The sequence below is a fragment of the Galleria mellonella genome, unplaced genomic scaffold, assembly GCF_026898425.1.
Source record: "Galleria mellonella isolate WM207_F2 unplaced genomic scaffold, CSIRO_AGI_GalMel_v1 utg35, whole genome shotgun sequence".
In the NCBI taxonomy this organism is placed as follows: domain Eukaryota; kingdom Metazoa; phylum Arthropoda; class Insecta; order Lepidoptera; family Pyralidae; genus Galleria; species Galleria mellonella.
The window spans coordinates 3,363,392-3,377,782 of record NW_026442082.1 but is presented as its reverse complement, the minus strand read 5'-3'; the positions used below and the strand labels follow the sequence as shown (position 1 = coordinate 3,377,782).

At 35.3% G+C, this 14,391-nt stretch overlaps 1 protein-coding gene across 5 annotated transcripts in view; it reads left to right on the top strand.

Annotated features, from left to right (window-relative positions):
- The window catches only part of LOC113514391 (C-terminal-binding protein), a 109,071-nt gene that overhangs the window by 90,734 nt on the left and 3,946 nt on the right, over positions 1 to 14,391 (top strand). For all 5 annotated transcript variants that reach the window (XM_026898473.3, XM_026898472.3, XM_026898469.3 and 2 more), the window contains 5 exons: positions 6,026 to 6,285; positions 7,746 to 7,877; positions 10,513 to 10,712; positions 12,710 to 12,809; positions 14,035 to 14,165. In XM_026898473.3, the coding sequence (XP_026754274.1) occupies positions 6,026 to 6,285; positions 7,746 to 7,877; positions 10,513 to 10,712; positions 12,710 to 12,809; positions 14,035 to 14,165 (823 nt within the window). The remainder of the gene's footprint in view (positions 1 to 6,025; positions 6,286 to 7,745; positions 7,878 to 10,512; positions 10,713 to 12,709; positions 12,810 to 14,034; positions 14,166 to 14,391) is intronic.

The following is a 14,391-nucleotide window of genomic DNA, read 5'->3' as shown; positions in this document are numbered from 1 at the left end:
TCATGTATTTATTATATAATCAATAGGTTATATTTATAATCACTTACCATCAAGTGAGCCGAATGCTCGTTTGCCCCCTGTATTAAAAAAAAAATAGTTGAATGCTAAAATCGGTTTAAAATTGACGAGGATATTGCATAACATACACATAAAATTACTGCTCAGTACCTACTTCTTGAGGTTTTTAAAAATAGAATTAAATAGTTTTTGATATTGTTTTGATGGGGAATATGGATTATTATAACAGAAACCTTCGTTTCGAATTCTAAAAAAATGCATATATACTTGGTTTTCATAAAGACTGTGCTAGATTTTAATTTCTTCTTTTTAAACTATATCTGTGAATTTACAATAATGTAGATAGGTATATATGTTTATGAACTTTATTGGAAAGTCCAGTTTGTGCCAGTTGTTATTAACTTCCGAAGTTTTGGTATTGGCTTTTGATCAAAATTAATGTTTGTTCTAACGTATCATATAACTTGTTTCCAATTTATAACTGTAAGTGTATTAAATTTGATTTTATTTGAAGTAGATCAATTTACTATTATGTGTTAGGTATTTCGTCAAGATGACCATTGTAAACTCTTTAACACTTTGCTCATCTCATATGTACACGCTAAAAGCAAAAATTTATAGGTAGTATACTTTTTGACAGTACAATTATTTTGTCACAATAGATCTGGGTATTCTTCTTTTGATATCGATATTCTTCCACTTTTCTAAAATATATACATTGTTGAAAACCAATTACATATTATTATTATAGGCGTAAAAGTACTCGTAACCGGCGAGCATGTACGAAAAGATTGATGAATGTGGAAGAAGCGAAAGAGGTTTGTTTGAATCGAAGCATTTGGCGTTCCATTGTTTCTGCCTACCCTAATGGGAGACAGGCGTGACAGATATGTATGTATGTATTATAGGCGTGTAATCTCGGCATAGAATCGGCCACCTCTTTTCCGTGTGCGTCGTATTCCCTTAGTCGCCTCTGCGACTAAGGGAATTTAATGGTTGAGAGATAGACGGCAGCGTCCCTCTTAAAACATCACCAAAATCTAACCGCCGTTGCCAACCAGCCTACTAAGCGTGGCAACTATTGGCAAATACCCCTCTTGGAGGAGGTTTATGTTCAGTAGTGGACAGTTATCGACTAAAACTTTGATGATGATGATTTAAAACACATTAAAGAAGGTACATAAACCTTGTTAGGTTCAATAGTAATCTAATCTAGATAGATACAGACATAACTAGAAACGATGAAATAGAAGATAGATTTGATAGTTAATCGTTTTGAAATAGCCATATGTATTTAATATAAGAAAAAGTCTTTAATGCAATATGTGTTTCTTGAATATCTACGTTCGTCCGTCACATGTGCGATGAGGTGTTACGTGTTATACATAATTATTTACATAACCTGTAGGTAATTGAGTGTTTATCAATGCAAAACCTTGGCACACGTAGCGCGCCGCGGCGCGGTCACCGACATACACACCACGTGGAAACGTATCTGCGCTGCGTTCCGAGCGGACTGCGATACGAGTACACTGAAAGCTTCATTGTATTAATTTTAGATTTTATATTTAGGTCTAAAGGTGAATGGAATTTTCCTCAAATAGTTTGATAATATTTTCAAATGTATGCGTTTGCGTAAATGAGAGTCCTCGTGCGTTAGAGTTGTCGAAAAGTAAAATTTTTCAATTTTTAAGTTTCGATTCAGTTATGATCCGACTGTTTTTGAACACTAATCTCAGCTGTTCAAGCAGAGTGCGTTCTGTTTTTTAGTCCATCATATTGTATTCACCAGCTGTATACTAACAGTTGGCAAATAGTTGTATAATAATTAACGAATTAAGGAAATACGAAGGCAACGGCTTTTGGTATTAACTATGTATATGTAGGTTGTGAGTAAAGAATGATAAAGAAATTATATATAGGATGTAGTGGGAAGGGTAAAACAATCCTAAACCGAGTAACAGTATTCAAAAAAGTAAACAACTATCCCTAAGGAAGAGGCCATAATATGAAAATTTGTTTGAAAATTTCGTACTAAATCGATAACGCGATCTGTGTGGTTTGTACGAAAAGTTTCAAAATTATTTTTGTTTCGACGTTGAAAAGTTGGAAGTTGTTCGGTTTTCATGGATACTTGGTATCATTTGGATTAGGGTTGTTATATCCTTTACGTCTAAACCGGAATATATTTAGTACATAACAAGATCATGTATTTAGTAAAACCGTAATACACAAATTTGTAATACAAAATTTTAATAGAAATCATACTAATGAAACGACTAAAAGAATCTAAAGATTTGTATCACCTTTGTCATATCAGCCGTTAACTGTCCAATGCTGTAAATAGGCCTCCCCATAAGGAGGGTTTTGCCAGTAGTTGTCACGCTTGGCAGACGGGTTGGCGATCACAGTTAGGCTTTGGTGATGTTTTAAAATAAATCCTTCTGTCGATCCCTTGATTACAAAGTAAAAATTTAAAAAAAGTCTTGTATATTGTCTTTTTATTCTAACTCGCACAGGCAAAGCTTCGAGATAAAGCTTGTTCGTACTAAAGACTGAAGTTCACTACGTTCTCATTTTTTCGCTTATCAGACCAATTCTATATCTATTAATGTTTAAAGTACAAAACTCATCGCGTACGATTTTAATTCTTCTTAATACATTAGTAGGAAATTAATTTTTATAGGAATGTTAGCGCACGCTCTCTTCGTAGCAATAAAAAATTCTTCACATCCAGCTCATCGTTGTAGCTTCGTTCATTATTCTTTCGTCATTGAGGTCGTTAAACTCTCGAACGATTTACCCTTTGACTTTGAAAGAGTTACGAGTGAATTTTCATTCCATCGCATTGCACACATTTCGTGAAAGCATTTTATATTGTAGCGATTTGTTAAAGCAATATCAAGTTTCGATAGATAGATAGATAGATTCGAAGTAGAAGCTTCATAAAGGAATTCAAATGATGCCAAAAGAATATATATGCTTTTCAAATTTTATTTTTTATACCACAAAGGTGGTAAACAAGCATACAACTCGTCAACACTTTTCACGTACACGTTGCTGATCCTAAAGAAACCTTAACATACCCTATATTTACACACACACATTTATAATACGATACGTTTAATTGTCCATATAGTATGGGAAATTAAATCTAATGCTTTATGTTTCGTTGGAAAGAATATTCAGTTTACTGATAGTATTATATTATTTGGAAGAATGCTTACAATTTCTATTTCATCTTTGTACAATGATTTGATTAGAAGGTTGCATTTACAAATGTCCTAATGTACTGTAATGTGCAACCATTTAATTATAAATACGTATACGTTGACGGTTTGCAATATTTATTCTATGTTTATAAAGTGACAAGCGTATAAAGGAACGATTTCCACATTATTTCATAATTTATCATCTTACACGTTTTATGTTATTTCATACATTACATGAACAACCATGATTTATATTACTTATAAACTGTACTAGTGTGTATGTCGTGTGAATTTCGTGTGAAGTCGCGCAGTTTTTGGGTTATCGACACGAAATTGATTTTGGGAATTTGTTAATTAGTAGTCATAATATGTTGCAAAGACATACTACCTGAATGCGCTTGTTAATATGTAAATATAAAAATATTTTCGAAGTATTAAAAATAACAAAGGGAGTAATAACCACATAAGTAATAAAAAGACGTTTTTAATGTTTTATAAAATTTATAATATGCAAAGCTAATGTAACAAATTACTTAATGAAAAAAAGCGATTCATGCGTTAGTCCCGGTCACGGATTATCTCAAATTACATCCGTTCAGTCGTTTATATGTGATTGAGTTATAAACATTTGAACATCTCCGGAGACGCTCAAATCTTTAAATGATAATCTGTAACCTACGTGTGAAAGTTTGTAAAGATGTTTGAATGATTGTTACTCAATCAATGAAATCAATCGCGTTTAAACTAATACTTTTTATGATAGTTTATGCCCCGATTCACACGGGCAATGCCGCCGGAAACAGGTAGTTATAACAGTCGACTATAAATTTTATTAAGAAATGATTACAGGCGTGTGTGATCAATTAAAAAACCTTTTACCGTAGTTTCGAATGATATGAGCACCAAAGAAAGTGTAATTAGATTTGTGCCTGATATTTCTCATTGGCAAAGTGAAAATCAATTAAATAAAACAGCTAAAGTGGTTAAATACGCTTTAGAGATTAGATAATTGAGATTAAATATTTTTTCATCATGCATTTATGTATGTTATATGAGGAACCATTATTCAAAATTTTAAGTTTCTAGAATCATTATCAAATATAAGTTAGGCTGTGTGTTGTCTGTAATTTGTGAAAGTACTTCTTAAGTAGAGCTGTATACTTAACTTTATTCTGGCACTGCTGACAGTTAGACTGTAAAACTTGTTACAATTCTTTTACAGTAAAAGATTTTTGCAGGCGATGTAAAACTTAAGTAGTTTTTAACTTAAAACTTAATCATTATTATTATTAATACTGTCTCACAATCGAATGTTTTGTTGTATCTGTAAATTATTTTTTATTAATCTTTACCACTTGTCAATCGCATCATGCTATGATGAGTTGAATGAGAAATATAAAACAAACTAAAATACATTAAGCATGAATCATATTATTATTATATTCATGTTTCATTTCCAGCCATCGAAATTGAAGGAGGCGATGCGGTTTTTTGTATATTAAATTATAATGTAGTGACTCAGTATGTAATTTGTTAGCTACCGTTCAGGTGATGCTGAATGGATGTTATAGCAATTTGAATAGTTGTGATGAATTGTTACATGTGCGGGTGTGAGAGAGAGGGCATGATGACTTGACCATTGGCAATATTAATGACAGTGAACCAAATTGATTTTTAATAAATTTCGGAATAAAGATTGTCATTGGACGTTACTGTACGCATGTCACGTATTTGTGGCACAAAATTATAAAGATTGCTAGCTAGCAACCATTGCTTTGCCCCCTACCGTCACGTAAACGGCCCATTTTTTATCATTATAAAATATAGTCTTACCGTTTGGAGAAAAAAATCATATTTCCAAAATTGTATTAATATCGATTGAGCGAGACACTGGATCTTTTTACTTCATTAACACGAACCCAATATAAGTAACGCCTTTGTTCATAAAAATCAAAACCTTTTACAAACTTATTGTAGCTATTGAATTGTTTTGTCGTTTTTTTTTTCAAATTCAGAATTTTGTGCAAAAGTAAAAGAGAAAATACTTCAATAGCTAAAATAGGTTTATGTGAGTTTAGACGTTTTTACGAATAACGGGGTTAAACTATAGTTTGAATCAGTTTAACCACTAACTCGTTTCCAAGTAAGTCAAACGCGTTAATACTTCGGAGGTCGAAAGGATATTATGATTTCACTGTTTGATCTTATCAGTTTTGTTTCCGTTTATACTTTGCTTATGTAAAGACATTAACATTTTTGTATGAAAATGGAATGGTAACCATGCCTATCTTTTTTATTGGTTTACTCTGGTAGGAGTGTGGGTTAGCATGAATTCAGGTCAGTCCATCATAACGAATTGATATACCTATTAACTATTAACCGTGATCTTGTTCTGGAGAGATTGAACTCTGATAGAATATGAATGCTAACAATGGTCAACTGGGAACAAGGAGTTGTTAGTGAAGGCGATGTTAGTCCTCATTGCTAGCAATGCACACTATCAGTTTGACTTCTGTGTAGTTTCCTCTGGAAATCGTCGTTATTAATTCCTGGTGAATTGGTCACTATCAGTCAACTGGCCTGACTTCATTCTTATCTATCTTCCCTCACTGGTACATCGCCAGTGGTATTTACCTTTAGAGCACGCATGGGGTTACCGTTCCATTATCATCCATTAAAAGCAATGGTCCACCAGTTTCTATTACTGACAATCCTCTCCCCTCTGAGATCGTTACATGAAGCATGCACCGCTTTAATAACACTATCACCTAACAAGCTATTGTTTTCTATTGCAGGCCCCTAGTTGCGTTACTAGACGGACGCGACTGCACAGTAGAGATGCCAATACTGAAGGACGTGGCGACAGTTGCGTTCTGCGACGCGCAGTCCACCTCAGAAATACACGAGAAAGTGCTGAACGAGGCGGTCGGCGCGCTCATGTGGCATACGATCATACTTACCAAGGAGGACCTGGAGAAATTCAAGACTTTGAGGATTATCGTCCGCATAGGCTCCGGGGTGGACAATATTGATGTCAAAGCCGCCGGGGAATTAGGTATGTTCGTCATTTTTTTATTACTTTTTTTTATTCAACTTGGAGTGTTTGATGGCCCACCTAATCACCTAATGGAAGGTGGTAACCATCGTGTGTAGACTTGAACACAGCACTATTGACGTCATAGAATATATTGCAATACCCATGGTACTGCTTGTGTGCTGTCATTTGCATTACTAAGAAATTATAAAGATTTCATGTATTTGTGACGTTAAATTCTAGGTTCTGAACAAAGACGTTGTCTAGTTTATATATATACTTGGAAATGGGTGTTGGTTTTAGAGACAGGTCTTTGCAAATATACTGTAAATTATTGCAAAATTTATTCTGTTTTATATTTTAAATAGAGATAAATAGAAGATAAATATTTGAATTGATCTATTCTATTCTATATATGTTGTTATGTTATCCAAATTAATTTAATAAAATCTTTTGAATAGTATGCAACTTTTAGGCTACAATTACTTTTTGAAATCATATCCATATTATAAATACTTTATAAAATGTTAATAACTCGTCGGAGTTTATCCGTTTTCGTAACAGGGATTAGTAAATAATAAGACCAACCAGGCATTAGTTGAATTGTATTGAATTGTAGTGGGATTTGGGTATGTAATGAAATGAACTTTCAAAATAATACCTAATTAAATAAAAGATAAATGAAAATATTTAAGTAGAATAGGGCTTAGCACCTTGTCATGATAATTCACGTTACTCTTATCAACTTACTTATTGGAATATGCGCTGTCATGTTCACGTCGTAGTATCGGTATGCGCATACATATCTATGGAGTTGATAAGTGTGACGATATTATGGTATTATGGTGACATTTGTCCACAGTATGTGTATATACTTATGTTCTTTTAGCACTATAAAACTGACATGGCAAAATATTTTATGTTTATAAATTTTATTCAATTAGGTTTTATTTTATTTTACAGAATTTGTTTTGAAGCAGTTGAGTTAGCATGGTCGTTTCGGTTTGAAGGGTGGAATATGGCAGTGAATTTACAGGGCACTTTAGTTCTCAGGAATGGCAACTCATGGGGGATATCATGGGCGAAATAGTATACTCTGTTATGTCTATGGTACTGCTCATGTCTATAGGCGACGGTTACCACTTTCCATCAGGTGGGCCGTCAGCTTATTTACCATTCTAAGTTGCATAAAAAGTCCATATATCGCTGGTTGATTAGTCAGTAGTCTGAGGTTGATAACTAATATCGAAGTTCATGGTTTCTTAGAGAAATTTATAATTGTCAGTACTCTGCACAAAATGTTGGTAGTCGCATGCATTCCAATGGTACCTGGATTCTTAGCATCCTTATATCATGTCCAGTACCATGACTTTCCTCTATGTAGTGGTGAGTCGTCCAACACTATGTTTATCAGTACAATGTCGCCATTTGAAAATTATATATTTACCGCCAATTAAATGTATCCGTTCTTATTATTCCAGGCATAGCTGTATGTAATGTGCCGGGTTACGGCGTAGAAGAGGTAGCGGACACGACGATGTGTCTCATATTGAATTTGTATCGGCGGACGTACTGGCTCGCAAATATGGTGCGAGAAGGGAAAAAATTCACAGGTAAATGTCACTACACACTATACAAACACACTATATTATTTGGAACCGTCAAAACAACAAGCGTTAGCTTGTATTTTGTTTGGAAACAAAATACAAGCTAACGATAGAGTTCAGAGGAAATTTGCGCGTGTTCTATATAGTAAAGTTTATGGCTACTATCCTTATTTGTACCCATCGCTGTTCGTATCCGGTATGGTAGGTCTAGAAACGCTCGAGGTAAGGCAAAAGTGTAATTTGATGATGCACTATTAACTGCAACTCTCAGCCGTTATTTTTTGTACGCACCCCCAACGTGTTTGTCGATTACTATCGGCACCGCCGGTTCGCACCTGTACTGCTCAGTTTGCTCCCACTTATCAAGCTATTTCTCCGCTCAATTCTCTGATTGCTCAGCAGCCAGATATTGATATATTTAATGACAAAATAGATACATTTTTAAAATGTTGTATAAAATTTTTAATAAAAGTTTGTAAAATAAAACCATGGTTCCCTACACGTTTTGGGATATTGTAAGTGTGGTGAGTAATTTATAAATAAATAACTAAAATACACACACACTATACACACAACGCTACCTTGTCTTTTTCTTATTGGGTGAAAATAAAATAATGATCCCGCTTGAGCTATCGGTATACGCTAAAGTGAGAGAGGACAGGTAAGGTTGGATAGCAGGTCTATTGGCCGTCGTAACGAATTCAATCGCCCATCGTAATAAATTTAAACCATGGTGCTTTCCAACGCGAACCGCGTGGAGGGTGACTTGATAGGGCATATTGTTAGCAAGGGAGATATTAGCCCCATTATTACTCCCTGTCCCTCAGTGCTTATCTAGTCCTAAACTGAGCATAGCATGTACTATGAATATACTAGACGACTGATATACATAAATAAGTTTTTTTTTTTTTTTTTTAAGTTAGATATTATGCATAAATTAATAGAAGCAAATAATCTTGAATGAATGTAGATAGTGAATATTTGTAACTTATAATAGTCACTCGCGGATTGATGACCCTTATGTTGTTATTCAAAAAAATTTTGGATTCACTGGTAGACTTTAATAAGATGGTAATGATTTTCATTTCATCCTGTATTTATACTGCAGTGTGCATAGTTCGTTATCATAATTAACTTTACAACCGGTAAACTAACATTCTAACTGGGTGCTAGTCACTGTGAGACAAGGCGATTCGGTAGTTTTTTTTTTTCACTGATGTATTGTGCTTTGTTTTTCTGTTTCATGCCTCGAGCGTACCTAAGAAGCCGTTTCTCGATGACTTAATATATTTATTATACTTATATTTCTTGTACTGTATTACAAACGTTTTCTATCATCAAACTTTAATCTTACATCTTAGTATGTCTCTACATGTATGTCAGAAAAATTTATAAGTGGGATCTTAATTACATATTTAGTACTAATTATTTACTTAATTATTAAGTAATAAAAACCAAAATATTTTTTAGAGATTTTGTCTTTTAGTATCTATGTTTGTTTTGGTATTACACAATAACTATTGTACCAAATTAAATGCGGTTTTAATAGTTGTGCTTCCGATGATGTCTTAAAAAGTGATGTGATATGTTTTATCTTGATACACAATCTAAAAGGTGTTCTTTTTTATTTATTTTTTTCTTAAATTTTCCTTTATGTAGTAGCGATCAAAATGCTAAATATAAATATAAAGATGAAATGTATAAATAACATTTTACAAAACCATAGCCATCTGAAAAATTCTTAATTTATAAAATTTAAGGTTATGAGAAAAGCAACAGTTTTTTTTTTTGCCCGTTTTCCTTAGCTGAAATTACATTCCGAATGGGCGGTAAAATCGTTAAAAATTACTATTTGAAAATATTTAAATTTATGTAAATAAAAACTATTTCCTTTTTTCTTAATAGTGAAATAAAATGTGACAAAATGCTGTCTATTATAGCTAACACTATAATTTTTTTTAATGGGTGAAAATAGATTGGCAACCTTTGCCTTCGCTGTTGGTTCTCGCTGACGGGCTATCAGGGAATAATGGTAGGCGAGAATCAAGTCAGTTAGCCCGTCATCATAATTTTTTGAGAATTAGTCATAACGGTTTCCAGGCGGGACCGCGTGGAGGTCTACCTGATACAATATATTAAGAGATTACTTTTAGCGATAAAACCGCATTTTGTACATGCACATTCTGTATAAACATGTATATTCTTTATTGCACTTGTAAATTACATTGTTAATGCTTTTATAAATGTTCTGAGCAAGGGTGTACTTATCTCTGACAGAGATCTCTTCCAGTCAACCCAATACAGTTGTAAAGCATGTTGTTAGCGGGCAGCTAAAGTGCAACCACTATTAATACTCCGAATGCGAATTATATAGTATTTATATAATAAATACTCATTGTATATAACTATTTATTAATTTATTCTTTATTGACCACATTACAAAAAAATTTCTGGTACAAAAGGCGGACCTATATAGCATTCTCTCCCAGTCAACCTTTGGCAAAACAGAAATTTAATTATGTGGTTATTATATTTAAGTATCACAACACATACAATGGAGAACTACTTCACATTGTGATTAAATAAATATACATACATGAATACATTAAACAAATATTACATAAATATACAAATATTGCAGGGCCGGAGCAGGTCCGCGAGGCGGCGGCCGGGTGCGCGCGCATCCGCGGCGACACGCTCGGCATCGTGGGGCTCGGCCGCATCGGCTCGGCCGTCGCACTGCGCGCCAAAGCCTTCGGCTTCAACGTCATCTTCTATGACCCCTACCTGCCCGACGGCATCGAGAAGTCGCTCGGACTCACTAGAGTTTACACCTTGCAGGTGAGCGCTTTACAATAAATACCAATAATAGTAATATACTACGCTAGTAGTAAACTAAACTGTAAATAATAATAGCCTAACATGCGTAAAGTAGTAAGCATTGGACGTGAGGGTCACGTCTCGTGGTTAATTAGTTGCTGTAGCCGAATGAATGTAAACAAACTCTTGATGTACACAGATTCATATGTTGCATTGAAATTATAAGGTAAACAATAAAATTATGCATTCATTTCTAACCAGCCAGTGATGTTTGTTGTATTCCGAAGTGTTTCTATAAATTTTGAAAAAATATAACATCTAAAAAGACATGTAGATTCATTATCTTATGTATAAAAATTCCGTACCGCAGTGTTTGTAGTCGAATTCCTCTGAAACCGTTCGACAGATTTTTCTGAATTTTTTTCTATATATAAATGGTAGGTATGAGAATAGGTCGTATATTTCATATCGCTAAGTGATTAGGGTGTCCCCATCCAGAAAAATGTACTTACATGACAGAATTAAGTTTGCCGGTTCAGCTAGTATTATATATAAAAAATGTTCCAATCTGCACATTGTTATTTTTAAATTTTACACGTACTTTTTCCTATGATAAGTAATCTCATATATGGTAACAATTTAAGTTTAAATATGATGTTTGATGTATGGAATGAATCTTGAAATTTTTAATCTTGGTCCAAATATTTTGCACTTTCGCGATATACATTATGGTTACTACAATCATCTTGAACTGTGTTCAGCATCTGAAGTGTTTCGGTTTGAAGGGGTATGGCAGTGAATTTACAGGGTACAGAGGAATAACACCTGAGTTCTCAAGAATGGCAACGCATGAGGGGTATCATGGGCGAAACAGTACACTCTGTTATGTCCATGGTACTGCTCATATACGAGGTCTGTCCGGAAAGTTCGTATAAAAGTGTTCTGGAATGCGAGAAAGAGGAGTGGGGAGGCCAGGTAAGCGCAGGACCCCTTCCTTATGTCCCTAACAATGCTTCAGTTCTGGTCTGACCGCCGTGCGGTGCGAACTGGCTTGTCACGCCATCTGTGAAGTTACCTCTTAACGAAACCCCGTCGGCATGGAGCCCGCTTCCGTTGAAGAGCAGCGCGTCGTAATCAAGTTTCTCTCGAAACTCGGCAAGAATGGCCGTGAAATTTTTGCCGATCTCAGAACAGTTTATGGGGATGATGCTGTGAAGGAACCAACCGTCCACAAGTGGCTAAAAAGATTCAGAGAGGGCCGAGAAAGCGTTCAAGATGACCCACGTTCAGGACGTCCTTCCACTTCACCAGTTCCAGACAGTTGATGGAAAATTCTACGTCGATGTGCTCAGACGCCTCAAAGCTCGTGTGGCACGAGTTCGTCCAGAATTGGCGCGAGAGGGGCGTTGGATTCTTCACCACGACAATGCCCCTGCCCACACCTCTCTTGTTGTCCGTGAGTTTTTGAGTAAAAATTCCATTACGGTGACCGAACACCCCCCTATTCGCCGGATTTGGCCCCGTGTGACTTCTTCTTGTTCCCAAAAACCAAATTGGTACTTCGGGGGCGGCATTTGGGGGACATAAATGAGATAAAAAAAGCTACGACGGGGCAGCTGAGAAACCTACAACCAGAGGACTTTCAAGGAGCCTTCTCACAGTGGAAACGGCGTTGGCACAAGTGCATTATGTCACAGGGGGAGTACTTTGAAGGGGATAAAATTGATTTACCTGAATAATTGTAAAATAAAATTTTTAAAAAACTTTTATACGTACTTTCCGGACAAACCTCGTACGTACGCTCAGGTACGTCTATAGGCGACGGTTGCCACTTTACATCAGATGGGCCGTCAGCTTGTTTGCAATTCTAAGTTGCATAAAAAAAATAACACAAAATTTTATTGTGTGTTAAAACAGAGTGCATAGATCACATTTTAGAAAAAAAATGATAGTACTAGAGAGGATTATGTAAATATAAATGTAATGTTATTAACATATAATAATTGTTTGCATTTCAGGACCTTCTATTCCAGAGCGATTGTGTATCACTGCACTGCAGCTTAAACGAACACAATCATCACCTCATCAATGAATTCACTATTAAACAAATGCGCCCAGGTATGTTGTGATATTATATTATACTAGATGTTGCCAGCGACTTCGTCCGCGTTTCCGTCGTTTTTCGTAAAATAAGTAGCCTATGTCCTTCCTCATGGTTCAGTGTATTGATGTAACACACATATTTCTCTTCACTGCTCAGCTCCTATTGATCGTAGCGTGATGAAAAGTATACTATAACCTGCCCAGGAGTATGAAGTATAATTGTACCAAGTTTCGTTAAAATCCGTCGTGTAGTTTTTATTTCTATAACGAACATACAGACAGACAGACAAAATTTTTACTGATTGCATTTTTGGCATCAGTATCGATCACTAATCACCGCCTGATAGTTAATTTGGAAGTATATTTCATATTTATTATAACTATAGATAGATAGATAGATAGATATTGACTGTCCTGTGTATTGAAGTTTGCATTTAATATTGAACTTTATGGTTATGAGTTTAAGGTTTTTTTTTTATATTTATCGAAAAAAATATGATTTCAACTTTGACGCAGTAATAAGTATCCATAACGGCACGACATGTAGTATGAAGATGAACACTTTAGACATATCCTAGATATAAATATTAGAAGTATTTATATAAATAATAAACATTATTGTGACAGTTTTCCAAATGTACTAGGTGTAAAATATAATGCAGCACGGCCACGATATCGTACTATTTTTTCATGACGGTATTTTTCACGGCGACGTTATGAAAGGTATACGCGTGAAACAAAACTTGACAGTGTTTCTATACATTGGTGATGGTAAAGTCGATTGTACGATTATTATTATATCGGTCGTTAACTATACATACATACATATCTGTCACGCCTGTCTCCCATTAGGGTAGGCAGAAACAATGGAACCCCAAATGCTTCGATTCAAACAAACCTCTTTTGCTTCTTCCACATTCATCAATCTTTTTATACACGCTCGCCGGTTACGGGTACTTTTAACTATCCACTACTGAATATAGACTTCTCCCATAGGGGGGGGGGTTGTCAATAGCTTCCCCGTTTGGCAACCGGAATTAGACTTTAATGATATTTACTCAACTATTAAGTTCCTTTAATCACCTCTTATTACACCCACGGAAAACAAAGGGATTGCTCATTCTATGTCGGGAATATACGGCGATAGTACGATATCGTATTAATTGTTACCTAAATTGATTATTTTTGGTTACGATGGTTTGGATACGACTAATGATCGCGTGTACGGCGGCGGTTACAGGCGCGTTCCTGGTGAACACGGCGCGCGGCGGCCTCGTGGACGACGAGGGGCTCGCGGCGGCGCTCAAGCAGGGCCGCATCCGAGCCGCGGCACTCGACGTGCACGAAAACGAACCCTTCAATGTATTCCAGGTACTGGCCGCTTTATCTCACCACAGGGGGGAATGTTTTACTGAACTAGATGTTCTTTTGCGCCAAGTAAGTCACCTAGTTCTGTAAAAAAATCCCCAAATTAATTGATTACAATTATCTTGTTTAATTTGCAATTTAAATATTTTTATTCAACTAACAGTTATTGTTGTTGTTGAATTTGTCACGATGAGCAATTTGACGTCACGAGGGTGGGGGGGTACGATGC